This window comes from Sminthopsis crassicaudata, chromosome 2, assembly GCF_048593235.1.
Source record: "Sminthopsis crassicaudata isolate SCR6 chromosome 2, ASM4859323v1, whole genome shotgun sequence".
Taxonomy (NCBI): Eukaryota; Metazoa; Chordata; class Mammalia; order Dasyuromorphia; family Dasyuridae; genus Sminthopsis; species Sminthopsis crassicaudata.
In genome coordinates, this window is record NC_133618.1 from 508775742 (window position 1) to 508789572 (window position 13831).

The following is a 13831-nucleotide window of genomic DNA, read 5'->3' on the forward strand; positions in this document are numbered from 1 at the left end:
CAAGACTTGAATGAAAATTACTCTACATTTTCTCAGACATGGTCATACACTTGTTAAGATACGGTCCTTTTAAATATATATAGAAGAATTGCATCTGTTTAACATATTGTGCTGCTTGCTGTCTAAGAGAGGGTATGGGGAAGGAAAGGAGAAAAAATTTGGAGCACAAGGTTTGTAAAGGTGAATGTTGAAAACTATGCATATATTTTGAAAATTAAAAATTAAAAAAAAAGATTTGGTCCCTTTCAAATTTGCCCCAATCCAATCCAAGATCTCAAGCTCAACACAGTGTATAAAAAAGCTGCCTTCTCCCATAACTAGACTTTAAAGTCCTTAAGAGGAAAGAATCTAATCTAGCTTCTATATCTCCCACAGTACCTGATTGGGCCTAAACATACAGTATGTGCATAATTAGTACTTGTTGAATAAAGATTGTAGAGGTTCTCAGTTTTAAATAAGCAGAGGCTTCTGAGGTTAGATTATGGTTTGTCTGTCCTTGGTCTATATATTCATTCTCTCTCTATTTTTCTCTCTCAGGAAGCCTCTTGATGAAGGGCAAAGAAACACAAAGGAAATCTACTGTCTCCAAGATGAAAGATTTGCCAGAGGCTGCCCAGCCAGGGCCAGTGGTATTACCAGCTTCTTTAGGCCCCAAACCAAAGCCCAAGACTGTCTCAGAACTCTTGAGGGAGAAACGACTCAGGGAATCCCAAGCCACTAAGGCCTTGGAGAGTACAGTGATCCTTGCCCCTCAGGTGCTGGTTACCCCACCTGTGATCCTTCAGCAATCTCTGCAGCCACTTCTCCCTTCCTCTCTTTCCACGGCCCAGCCACTGGGATCAGGGTCAGCTGGGAAACCAGTTGCTGTGACTTCAAGCCCAGCACCCACATTCCAAACACCTTCCCCTATCATAACTTCTACCAAGTCCCCTGAGAAAAATTCTATCACAAATAACTCTGGAGCTTCCCAGGGAAATGAAGTCATTGTAGAAGAGAAAGTAAATAGAACAGAGGGAACCTCTGCCCCCCAAATTGGGGTCCTTACTTTAGGCCAATCTTCCTCATTGATGATGGCTGAAGGGCACTCTGCATCTGGAGAGAGCCTGGGGCCCAGAATAGCAACTAATCCAGACCGAAGAATAAGCCAGATTTCCACCAGCACAGGGCTAGCTGGTCTCCTGTCTTCCCAAGTCACTACCACTTCAGGGAAACAGGAACTGCCCAAGGTACCTCCTTTTCTTGCTCCAGCTCAAGTCTCTATGCAGCAGCCCAAACCCATCAGCCTGGTGCCCACTCTTTCAGTTCCTACTTGTGGCCCACAGGTTGTCTCCAGCAACATTTTGCCTATCACATGGGTAGTTACTACACAAGGGCTTGTCCCTATGTCCATGTCAACCTTTGTAGGCCTCCCTGGATCGGGCAAACCAATTGGAACCCCTGTTCTTCCCATCCTGGGGGGAATGGCCAGGAATCAAACCACCCTAAAGCTTTTGCCTTCATCCACAGTCAAGCAGAGCCCTAGGGCCCCTGAACCAAGCCTTACTTCAGCTAAAATGCCACTTATTGCCAATAAAACTCTTAAAGAAGACTTGGCTTCAATAGTTGAACCAACCTTTCCAACACATCTTCCCACCACAGCTTCATCAGATACAGGAAATCACTCAGAAAAAAGCAGTCTTCCTGGAGATAAATCATCTTCTGAAGACGTGAAGACAGCTGGAGAGAGAACCACATCTTCCCCCCAGCCTGAGACCCAGTCCCAGACCAAGAACCCCACAAGTCAGCCAAGGATAGAGCCCAATGGCCGCTGCTCTGCCCCCACCCCAGAAGCCGACAGCCCAGTTGCACTGAATACAGAAGGCCAGGATCCTTTACAGAAAGGCCTTTTACTGGAGACAAAAGACAATCTTCCTGTTGAGAATGGCAATTCTGGGAAATCATTTCCCACACCAACAGTGACATCTAAGTCCATCACTCAGCAACAAGAAAGGATGACTGCCCAAGACAATCAGCCTAAAACCTTGGAATCTGGGAAAAGCATTTTGGATCTGAGCCTCCTCTCATTGGAGAATGAAGCTTCTGTAAGGGAGTGGCTCAAAGGGAAGCAAGGTGTCTGCTTGCCCCCACTTCAGAGCACATTGCCCTACCTGCCTCCGTTTTTGTGCAATCTAAAGACCCTGTCAGGACTTCTGCTTCAAAAGAAATCCCTGGAGCAGAGAGCAGCTACCATAGTGGCACAGGAAAGAGTCCAGGACAAGAATGATGTGTCTATACAAGATGTTCAGGCAGTTCGGCACCTGGTGCAACAGCAACTTAAGGAGAACCCTGCATACCTCCTCCTTAAAGCCAGATTTTTGTCAGCTTTTGCTGTCCCAGCTTTTCTTGCCACTTTTCCCCCACCTAGGGTCTCAACCACCCTTTCAAGGACCATGGACAGAAACAGTGGAAGTGAGGAGGAAAAGGAGCAGGAGAAAGAGTGCTCTCAATTAGAGAACAGGCCCAAAGACAGGGATTGTGGTGGAAATGAACAGCTGGTAAACATACTTAGAGATACCCAGTCCATCCCAGAGGCCATGTCCTCTAGCCAGGTAAGCTCAATAACTGGACAGGAAAAATGCTTCAGGGAGTTCTACTGTCATGGGAAAAGAGGAAGAGAAGGGATTCTGCTTTTTTAAGCCTTAGTGGGTTCCCATCTGCCACTCTGATAATCCTGTTAGATGAAGAAGGGAAGGAATATTTTCCCAGTGTTTTTGTCTGGTTTTGTTTCCTTTCTATACAGACCAGATCTCAGCTATGACCCAGAGCTATTAAGGAGTGACTGGGAATGGGAAACAGTCTTGTTTGAATACTGTCTTCATTTAGCATCTGTCTGTGATTTCATTTTTTTTGTTGTTGTTGTTGAAGAAGCAGCAGCCTGTTCCAAACCCACCTACATTTGTACAGGCATTGCCTCCAGAATTGAGCTAGGATTTAAAGATGAGTGAGTGTTTTCCACCTGTGCAGAACAAAAAGCCTCATTAAGGTCTTTGACAATCAGTGCTAGTTTTGGTCTACTAAAAAAATCTTTTAGAGAAAGGACTTTTTTTTCCATCTGAAGTAGAAACACAGTATAGAAATTGAAGATTTCCTCCCATAAATCTTTGTTCTTAACGTTTGAATTATTTCTCTAGCAACGGTAGAGCCATTTTTTTTCCTTTTTTCTTTCTTTGATTTAAATGTATTATTTATTTTGATTTCTCTATTAAATAATTATTTAGGAAACATTAATGCTGGATTTAGAAGTGAAGAGCTGTGTCCAACTCCTAGATCTGTTACTTTTAGCTCCTCTACTTTATTCCATTCTTTGATTAAAAGTTGACTCTTTTGCCAAGGCCATCCCCTCTACTTGTACTTGTAATTTCATCCCTTCTGTCGACTTCAGCAGATTGCCCCTGGGATTATCCTCTCTATCTTTCTATTTACTCTCTCCTTGTCTGCTGGCTTCTTCCCTGCTGCTACCCATAAAAATGTTTAGGTTTGCCATTTAAAAAAAACAAAACCAAATAACATCTCTTATCTTGATTCTATCCTATATATATCTCCTCATTACAGCCAGGTGTTTGCAAAAAGTTGTCCATGTTCCTGGCCTACTTTTCTTTTCCCTCTCTTCTCAACCCCTTGAATTCTGTGTGATCTCATTACTAAACTGTTCTCTCAGTCATTACCCTTCCTGAAATCTCTGCAGTAATTGACATGGTTGATCCCCCCTCGCCTCTTGAATACTTTCACCCCTCTTAGTTTTGTTTCTCCTTCCTGTCTGGATATCTTAGTCTCTTTTTTCTGGATCATCATCTACATCCTATGTCCTTACTGAATATCTCTGTCTTAGAACCTTTTCTATTCCTGTCTTAGTGATCTCCTTGGCTCCCAGGAGTTCCATTATCATTTCTGTATAGATGACTCTCAAATGTATATACTATCCCTATTGTATTTAATAAATGCTTGTTGAATAACTTATTGTGTAAACATAATACACAAATATAATAAAGATATATAGAATCACAAAACAAACCAATTATATTGAACAAAAAAATTAATAGACACCAAATTCAGAATCCTTGCTCCAAGATAATCTTTTAAGGTCTTTCCTAGCTCCTACAATCTTTAACTATCAACTGACAGTTGTAGTCATTTGTTCAAGTTAGTTTCCCTTTTTCCTTTGGTTACTCCCTGTCAGTAGGAGGTAGTATGCTTAAACTTCATGTGTGTAGATTGCATGACTTGTGTTTTGATAGGGAAAAGGGGTACTAGTGGGGCAATTTAATGGTGTAATGAGTATTAGATTGACAATGAAGAGACTTGACCAGCCATCATTAGCTCACTTGGTGATCTTGAGCACACCATGATGTCTTTCTTTTCTAACTGGAAAATAAAGGGGTTAGACTAAATTATCACTTAGGTTCCTTTCAATTATAATTTCTGTTAGTTTTTTTTAATGTAATTCTTGCTCTCCAAGCACAGTGTCTTACTTATTCATTAATACCTTCAGATGACTTGTGTTTTTCCAATATCTAGTCCTGATTTATCGCTGATATTTAGCTGGAATTCTGTGTTTGTAATTCTAGTTTTCCCCTTGAGATTAAACATATCTTCCTGGTTCTCATCTCCAGAGTAACTTTTCCCTGAGGTAGTTGGTTTTGGAAATGAAATTCTAGAAACCTCCTCCCTTAGCATTCTCCTAGGTGGCCAGAGGAGAAGAAGCTCATTGTCCTATGTTATTCACCCAAGCTGTAGTTTAGTGGCCTTATACTCTCTCAGGACTGTTGTGTAAGGAGAGGCCAGGATCAAAAACTTGCCTCATCACTGTCTTTGAAGGTTTTTTAAGATATTAGTAAGGGAGGCAACAGCCAGTTAGGAAAAAACCTCTCTTAGAAATACTTCTCTAGTCACCTCACCTTCTTTTGCAGAAATAAGAGACTGTTGGTGTAGAATGCTGCATGTAACATCAGATTTTTTTTTAATAGATTGATTAGTTTTGCTGAACTGATCTCTTTGCTCTTTATTTGTTGTTGTAAGGAATAACTCTCAGGGTAGAAAAAACTATTAGGATAAATTGTGAAATATAAGTAATCTGATCCCAAAAAAATCAATTTTAAAAATTCTTTTAAAATCATCAATAATAGAGTGGTATTACTCCTTGAAAATCTTCTTCAAGTCAGCATTGCCCCAGTACAGACCTTTACAAATTTGGACATCCCTGAGCACAAGAGAAGGGAAGATGTTCCAGTCTTCTGTTCATCCTCACTAGCTTCCCCCAACCACTAAACCTAGAGGTACACCTACAGCTCTAGATTCTATTTGTAGAGGAGAGACAGAGAACTTGGGACATTGGGCCAGATCTTGTTTTTCTTGTGACCTTGCACTTTTCTTCTTGTCCCTCTGTCACTCTGAGATCTCTGATCACTGTTCTGTCTCTCTTTAGGGCTCCCATCCTATCCCAGAAGCCACATCCAGTAACCTGGATGCAGCAGACTGTGACGTGCTGAAGACTAGAAATGCCATGCATGCCAGAAAGCGGATGAGGAGGGTGTAAGAAGGGGCCTGGAGGTAAGTTTGTTGCAAATGGGGTTGAAGGGTCCTGAACACAGAAATAATGGTGCACTTCTCAAGGGATTTTGTACCATTATCTTCGTTCTCCCTCCCCCACCCTTAACCCCCTTTGCCGTCACCACTTTGCTTTTGGGAGCAGATAAGTTCTGCCCTTTAAAAAATCCCACTAATACTTTCATAAAATAAGGAAGAGGAGGACTGAGGCCCCACTCGATGCAGTGCCTTCAGAAACATTTTTTTCTGTTCTTACATTTATTTTTAAGTTCCTGTTGCAGGGACTTAACTTTGAGTCTATGAAATTGGCTTTTAATATTTTGACTGTTGTATTTCAGTTGTATTCGATATGTAATTCCCTTGTAATTCTACATATTTTATTTAAACTTAATAAAAACATTATTCTGGCTTCATCAGATTGCCAGAGAGGTCTAAGTCACTAAAATTTTTGGGAACCTTTTTGGACAACCAGTTTGTCTGGAGCTGCCTGTCTAGCACAGTCCTTAACGATGCATCCTCCATTCTGTAATCTTGCTTGTTTTCTGCATTTATAGGCCTTGGCTTTTGCTGAAGGCTTGTCTACAGGTGGGGAAACAACTGATGGAAGCATTTTGGTCATCCTTGGGAGCCCCTGCATGTTCTTCTACTGCAGGATTCCTGGCCATGAAATCTGCCTTCAGACCTAAGGAAGTCTTAAACTTGCTGAAAGACCTTGCAAAAAATTAGAAAAAACAAAACAAAACCCAAAAAACCATGAAAGAAAGGAAAGTCTTTTTCTTATGAAGGCTTTCTCTGTACAGACAGCATTGAGTTAACACTTCTCATGTAGCTTCTCATGTATACTAGCCTCCCTGGATTATCACTTGTACTGTAAACCCTGGAAATTGGAGTCTTCTGCAAGGCTTTCGACACTGCTTTGTTGCACTAGCATGAGGGAAGGAGAGAACCTGGGGACTGCCGGCTAGTGAGGATAAGGAAGAGAGAACTGGAAGGTTTTTTATTTTTGCCGTCAAAAGATTTATTTTGTGTGATTCCTTAATTTTGGATCAGAAGAGGTGACTGGGATTCTCAGTCATTTCCACCTTCTATGATGTTGGTAATGAATGGTCCCTCGGCTGCTTTGAAGTGATAATACTTCTTTACTTGGAGGGGTTATTTTTTATGCAAATAACAAGTTTGAAAGGAGGGGAAAATATAAATATATATGTGTATATTTGTGTGTGTGTGTGTGTGTGTGTGTGTGTGTGTAGATGCTAGATATTCTATTTTCTCATTAAAAACAAAAGCAAAAAAACTTGTTTTATTTTCTCTGGAGTGTACTATAACTATATACATATTCTCAGGTTCAGCCCACTCTTGTCAATATGCAATTATATATAAAGGTTTCAAGCTGATGCTAAATGCCTGTCATATATTCCAGTCAGTTACATACATATGAAATGGCTAAATCTAAGAGCCTGAAATGGTCATCTAGAGTCAGAAGATGGGTATGAATCTTGGCTGTCATTTCCTAGCTATAGAATCTTGGGTAGAGCAGTAACCATAAATGTTTTCATCTGAAGCCAAGGCTGCTAAGGAGTGGGGACAGATTGAGAAGGTGGAGGAGAGGTGCACCCCAAATATTGGTCTGGCAGGTTGGACAGTGGCAGTGGTACAGAGAAAACATGCTTGGGCATGTGCGTGAAAGGTAGACCAGTCCTCAGAAGGGTTTGGTGGGAACAGTGAAGTGGGGAGAGGATATATGGCAGCTCATGCCTTCCCTCAATCCCTTTTTAGAGACCTAGTCCTAAAGTTCCAGTTATCTTTGTAGCTCTGATTTTCTACAAGACACTTAATGTCTCTGGACCTCAACTTTTTCGTCTTTAAAGAATAGGGCAAAATAATACTTTTTGTGGGGAAAGTATGCTTGCTATTAGTTATCTGTAAAAGAAGGGGGTTAAACCAAATCAGAGGTGTCAAATATGTGGCCCACAACACTTTCAAGTGCAGCCCCACCTATATTAAAATGTGATTAGGAATATTTAACAAAATAAGTAAAAATCCAATAAAATATAGATTACATTTACTAAGTTAAGGGATCTTTATATATGGATTAGTTTGACATCATGAGATTTAATTTCTAAAGTATTTTTCAGTGCTCAGTCCTGTAACCTATTTCTTGGTCTGGATCCTTGTCTTCATATACATAAATGACTAGTCTGGACTTCTGAGTTCCTTTGTTACTGTTAGGGGAGAAGCATGTTGATTTTTCTATTGTCAAAACTGGAGTGGGGGCAGCTAGGTGGCGCAGTGGATAGAGTGCCAGCCTTGAAGTCAGGAGGACCTGATTTCAAATCTGATCTCAGACACTTAACACTTCCTAGCTGTGTGACCCTGGGCAAGTCACTTAACCCTAAGTGCCTCAGCAAAAAGAAAAAGAAGAAAAAAAAAAAAACTGGGGTGTTATAGGCTAGAAATTTTTGAAAATGTAGCCAGTAACCTCTGGATAGAAATTGAGGCATGAAACTAAGTAGGACATGAAGTCAAGGCATCCTTTAAAGAAGGAAAGATGCAGGGCAGCTAGGTGGTGCAGTAGATAGAGCCACCAGCCCTGAAGTCAGGAGAACCTGAGTTCAAATCTGTCCCCAGACACATAACACCACCTAGTTGTGTGACCCTAAGCAAGGGTCACTTGCCCTCAGTTGCCTCAGAAAAAAAAAGGAAAAATGCCCAAATGTCTAGTTCACTACAGGATGGAGAGGAAAATGTCTCCATTTCATTTTCCCCTCCAGGCCATACAGACTGACAACATTCTGGTTTTCTCAGAATCTGGTGGTAGCTGGGCTTTGGGAACAGAATGACACCATTCAGGATGCTTTGAGCCACTCACCACACCCCATATTGTATAGAAGATTGATGATTTTCAAAGCTAGCTCACTTTTTCATGCCCTTTTGGTAAATCACTTTTGCTTAGTGGGGTTTCTTTTATTTGGACATCTAACCAATATTAGGATAATAGAACTCTCTATTTTTCTGATCCCTCACTTGATAAAAATACCTGTTGTTTGTTTTATGTAGTCCTGTGATTTTAAGTCCATAGGGAAATTCTCTTCACTGATGCAGACCAATTTTTAAAAAGTTAACAGGGTACTGAGAAGTAAAGATGTACTCTTGATTACATAGCTAATATAGCCAGAGGCAACTATGAGCTCCAATCTTCCTGATTCTGTTGGCTCTGATAAACTAGTTTTTGTTAAGTTTTATTCACATTCCTGTGAAGTAAGTTGGGCTGATATTTTGTTTTTATTGTGCCTTGTTTTATACCATTGTCTGTAGAGGCAGAATGGGGTGGAGGGGATGAATGGAGAGTCAGCGATGTTTCACTACTAGCATTTTTTTGTTTTGTTTTTTAAATTTATTTTAATATTTGATATTTATACTTTAGCATTTTTTAGCATTTAATTTTTTATTTGTTTTTATTGTAATTTTTATTCCCAATATGTACAAAAATAGTTTTAACATTCACCTTTACAAAATTTTGTGTTCCAAATTTTTCTCTCTCATCCCTACCCCCCATCCCAAGATAGCAGGCAGTTCGATATAGGTTACAGCTCTATGGAATACAGCTTCCATATTTATCATATTAGCATTTTTAAAAATCTTCATCTACTGTGACTTCCCTGCTCTTTTCCCTACCTAGGGAATTTCTATGAATCCCTGCCCACTTTTAGTCTTTTGTCACTTTGAACCATCCCTTTTCAATTCCCCAAGCCTGTCCTTTAAATTTACAGCAGCTGGGGTATGAGGAAACCTAGGTGGTTGTAGACAACAGGCAACTGAGGGTAATTCCTCTGTTGAGATATACAGGACATTCTCATGTATCTCAATACAAAGTGAAGGCCCTCAAGCAAAAGTTATAAGGGCCAGGGATTGCAATTCCTCCAAGAAGCTAGCTCAAGGAAACAGCAATTAGGCAAGATGAAAAATTGTCTTAGGGTAGGGTCAGGTGAAAAGGCTTACATCTTGACTATTTCTTCCCCAAGTACCAAATCCACTTTCTTTCATGTTAACCCATATTAGCTAAGAAAATGTCTAGGAGGGGGGGAGTTTAGTTTAACTGGATTAACTAGACATTAATATTAATGGATTTTTGGTTCCCACCCTTGCTTGAGATATTGCTGCGTCTTGACAGTCACCCAATAGTTGATAAACATTCTTGCTGCATACCTGTCCCTCCCAAATTCTGTCATCCACCATTGCTACATAAAGAAACAGTATATTTGTCTTGCCCTGTATTTTTCTATTGCCTCCCACAGAATTCATAGAAAATCAAATATTTAGCAAATTCCTGCTATGTTCCACATATTACTAGGTACTAGGGATACAAGAATAATTTCTATTCTCTCCCCTAAATGGAGGAGAAAATAACAATATAGCATAATTATAGGTTCTCCCCAAAGTATTCCCTCTGTAAAGTAACAAATACAGACATGCAAAGTAGTTAAATTCAAGATTGTTTGAGAGGGAGAGAGTGGAGGGCATCAGGAAAGGTTTCCAAATTGGTGTAAGGTTTGGAGGACAATTGGAGTTGTAAATGGCATTAACTCACAATGGAATAGAGACCACATATGCTTTAAAAGTTGTCTGCCAAGGTAGGCTACATGTTACAATGGAAGAATAAAGCTAAAAGCAGAATGCAGAGGGTGAAAAGGTTAACAAATTGATAGAAAATTTACTTCTAAATAGAAACTCAAAAGCTAGCCAAAGAATGGTGGTTTGGCAGGGCAGAACAGAAGATTGAAGCTTCTCTGCTCTATCTCTGTTTTGTCCCTTAAAAACAATTCCCTCCATCCCTACTCTACTCTCTGGAACTTCACCTTTCTTCCATAGGGACCAATCTACTGCCATGAGGTTTCCAACTCACTCCCTCTCAATCCAGGTTGAGTAAAAAAACCCTTGTTACTTCTCTCCTTTAAGCTATGTGGAAAGGAGCCTTCCCTATGGCCTGCTTTGGGGCAATAGAAAGAGCCTGGGACTTGAGACCTCCTGGACTGAACTAGATCAGGGCTTCTGAAATGTTTTCTACTTGTGCCCCCTTTTTACATGACCCTGGGTATATGAAATAGGCGTACAAATCAAATATTTACTGATGATTATAATTTCATGATTCCTATATCACGAAATCCCATATAGGGGCTCAACTCATAGTTTACGAAGCTGGGAATGACCTCTGGCTTCTCAAGCTTTGAAATTGTCTTCTAAGCCATTGAAACACGTCACCCTCCCACAAAACTAGATTCTGTTCATTATTTCTGCATCATTTTAAAGTTGATTTTAAGACATATTCCATACTGCTTGCTCTAGGCAGAGTTTGCCCCATCAATTAAAGTTTCTAGATATGGCTCTGGGGAAGAGTACAGATTTGGGGAAAGAATGTATGTAAGCTGTCAGCCTGTGGCCACTTGTGGCTCTTTAAAACCACAGAGTAGGGGGTGGTAAGGAAAACCTAACATTACCATTTAACCTATGGACCAGTCTCCCTGGGATTTCTTATGGTTAACAGATTTATTGATAATGCTATGTGTGAGTATGTATATGTATGCATAGGTATTTATATAAGCATATAGAAAGATACATATAGACACACACATACACAGAGACAATGATTAGGGGGTTGATTTTTGTGTGACTACTCTCTAGCCGGAGCTGTAACTACAAATTATTTTGTCTGGAGCAAAAGCACTTGGGGAAGTTGTGTCATGTGAGGGAGGAATGCTGGAGTTAATGTCGGTATAAAGGATGGTCTGACAAGGGGAATTGGGGGTCAGTGACAACTCAGGCCAGTTTGCCTATCAGAGCAGTTACACTGGGGGAAGGGGAATAGTATTTCCCCAAGAAACATTACTTGTGCCCCCTCTGAGATGGGCCCCAGACAAGGAACACTATGGTGACAGAACCTGGTGAGGAAGCAAAACCTTGAGGTGTGAGGTAGAGTAGGGAGCTTCTGAAGGAGGGAGGAGGGAGAAGGAGGAGGATCTCCTCATCCACAACATGTTGGTGCCCTGATTATCCTACCCAGTTACAGTTACTGTTTGCAAAAGGAGCAGGAGAACCTGGGTGCATCTGTCCCTCACACTAAAGAAACATCCTGGTGCCCGAATCCTCCAGGCGGTAGCACAGATGGTTGGTTATTTTATTAATACTTGTTCTGTCAACAAATCAGGACATTTGTCTTTATGGGGGGTTTATGATGCCAGGCCAGGGATACAGTGTTTCTCAGGGGGTCTCAATCCCCCAAGAAGCTAAGAGGTGCTGATTGTGCAAAATTGTGACTTCAAAAGGTGTCGAGATGCCCGAATACCCCAAGCTCTCCACAGATGAGGTTACTTCTCCTTTCCCATACTCTACCCTCCATCTCCCTTCCTCCCAGAACTCTGATGGACAAATCAAAAGAGAAACCACCAAGAAAAGTCTTGACCGTAGCCCAACGGGAAGTACCTCATAGCATAGTTTTCCCAGCTGGCCCCACCCTCCCCCAAGTTCCTGCTTTGCCAGTAGGGTTTCCTACTAAAGTTTGGGGACCCAGGGAATGGGCTGGCTCCACTGCATGGAAGGCAGAGTTACAATAGCCAAGCTGGAAGCTCCAAGAACCTACTGAGAGGTAGGAGAGCTTTGTTATCCTAAGGGGGAGTGGAAACCTGCACAATGAGGGGAGCAGAAGGGGTTTGGACCGGCAGGAATTAAAGCAAGACAGGGTCTTTAATGTCTCACTGATCTCCCTGGGATAGATGGCACGTAGAGGGGAGCAATTTGGTCCAGTGGAGAGAGACTGTCTCCAGAGGAATGGAGCTCAGATTCTGTTTGGGAAGCTTTGCGTGTGTGATCTTGGCCCCTAGCTCTTCAGTTTCCTCATATGTAAGATGGAGTTATACTAGAGCACTCTGGGTTATACTAGAGCACTCTGATGTCCCTTCTTGCTGTAAGGTACTCTCTAGGATCCCAGGATGGGGTCTCATGTCCTCAGTGACCAGCCAAATCAGTCCTTCCCAGGCAGGACCACAATCTTTGTTTGTTCCCTCTCACCCTTGATTAGAATGCTGGATTTCAGATGTTCCGTATCTATTTATTACATCCAATCAAATATCATAAATTTGAATGATGCATTTGGGTTTTGATCCAGCAAGGATAAGAAAGTTCATCTAGCAAGTCCCTCTGGCATAAAAAGAATTAGTGTTCTCAGTGCTGGTTTTTCACTGATTGTGAGAATCAACTCATTTTGGGGGCAGTGGGGTGGTGCAGCAGATAAAGCACCAGCCCTGAAGTCAAGAGGACCTGAGTTCAAATTTTACCTCAGACACTTAAAGCTTCCTGGCTGTGTGACCCTGGGCACAGCACTTAACCCCAAATGTCTCAGCTTCCCTACTTCATCACCCCCCTTCCGCACCTCCAAAAAAAAAAAAAAATCAACTCATTTTGACTGAATGAAAAGGAAGTATAGATGAAAGCTGAAAAAGTAAGATAAAAGGTCATTTGTGAGTTCAGTCTTCCAAGGCTGCATGGGGAGGAACTTAGAGGATAGCCTAGAAACCGGAGCTACAAATCTGCTCTGACCAAGACCAAAAGACTGATCCACACAAAAGCCAAGGTTTCAGGTGGGTTAAGTATAAAGTCACTGATGTCAGGTGCTGTGCTAAGTCCTGGGGATACAAAGAGGCAAAAGATAGTTTCTGCTCTGTGGGAGTTTATAAGCTTGTGAAAGTCTCTTGTCAACAATCTTTCCAGTCTTTTCTGTGCCTGTCAAAGAGAGCATAATCTTTTTATATTTTTATTTTATAATTATACTTTGTTTAACATAAAATTCATTTCTCTTCAACCCTCCAAACCTTCCCCTATTCATTGAGAAGACAAGCAATATATCAGTTAGACATTTAAAGTTATACAAAACATGTTTCCATAATAGCCATGTAGTGAAAAATAAAGCAAGAAAAACAAAATAAGTGAAAAAAATATACTGCAATCTGTATTCAGAATTTATCAGTTTTTTCTCTGTAAGAGATAACATTTTTCATCATGTGTCCCTTGGAATTTTTTTAGATCATTATATTGATTATAGTAGCTATATCTTTCACAGTTGATCATTATAAAATATTGCTGTTATTGTGTACAGTGTAAGGGGAGGATAATCTTGACAAAGCTGTTCCTACCTCTCAGGTAGTTAAGATCTTAGTTTCTCTGAATAGTGGAGAAGAATTTACAGAGCTTGCAATAG

General features: G+C 40.9%; 2 protein-coding genes across 6 annotated transcripts in view; both read left to right on the top strand.

Annotated features, from left to right (window-relative positions):
- The window catches only part of SNAPC4 (small nuclear RNA activating complex polypeptide 4), a 45168-nt gene extending 36199 nt beyond the window's left edge, over positions 1–8969 (top strand). The window contains exons 22-24 of one of the 2 annotated variants that reach the window (XM_074294089.1): positions 538–2588; positions 5462–5586; positions 6138–8969. In XM_074294089.1, coding sequence (XP_074150190.1) covers positions 538–2588; positions 5462–5572 — 2162 coding nt within the window. In that variant the 3' untranslated portion in view covers positions 5573–5586; positions 6138–8969. The remainder of the gene's footprint in view (positions 1–537; positions 2589–5461; positions 5587–6137) is intronic. The other variant, XM_074294088.1, reaches the window with a different exon arrangement.
- A 2782-nt stretch (positions 8970–11751) lies between these two features.
- CARD9 (caspase recruitment domain family member 9) overlaps positions 11752–13831 on the top strand; it is a 34288-nt gene continuing 32208 nt past the window's right edge. Inside the window, exon 1 of one of the 4 annotated variants that reach the window (XM_074294096.1) lies at positions 11752–12223. The gene's annotated coding sequence lies outside the window, so the exon portion shown is untranslated. The remainder of the gene's footprint in view (positions 12224–13831) is intronic. The other 3 variants (XM_074294095.1, XM_074294093.1, XM_074294094.1) reach the window with 3 other exon arrangements.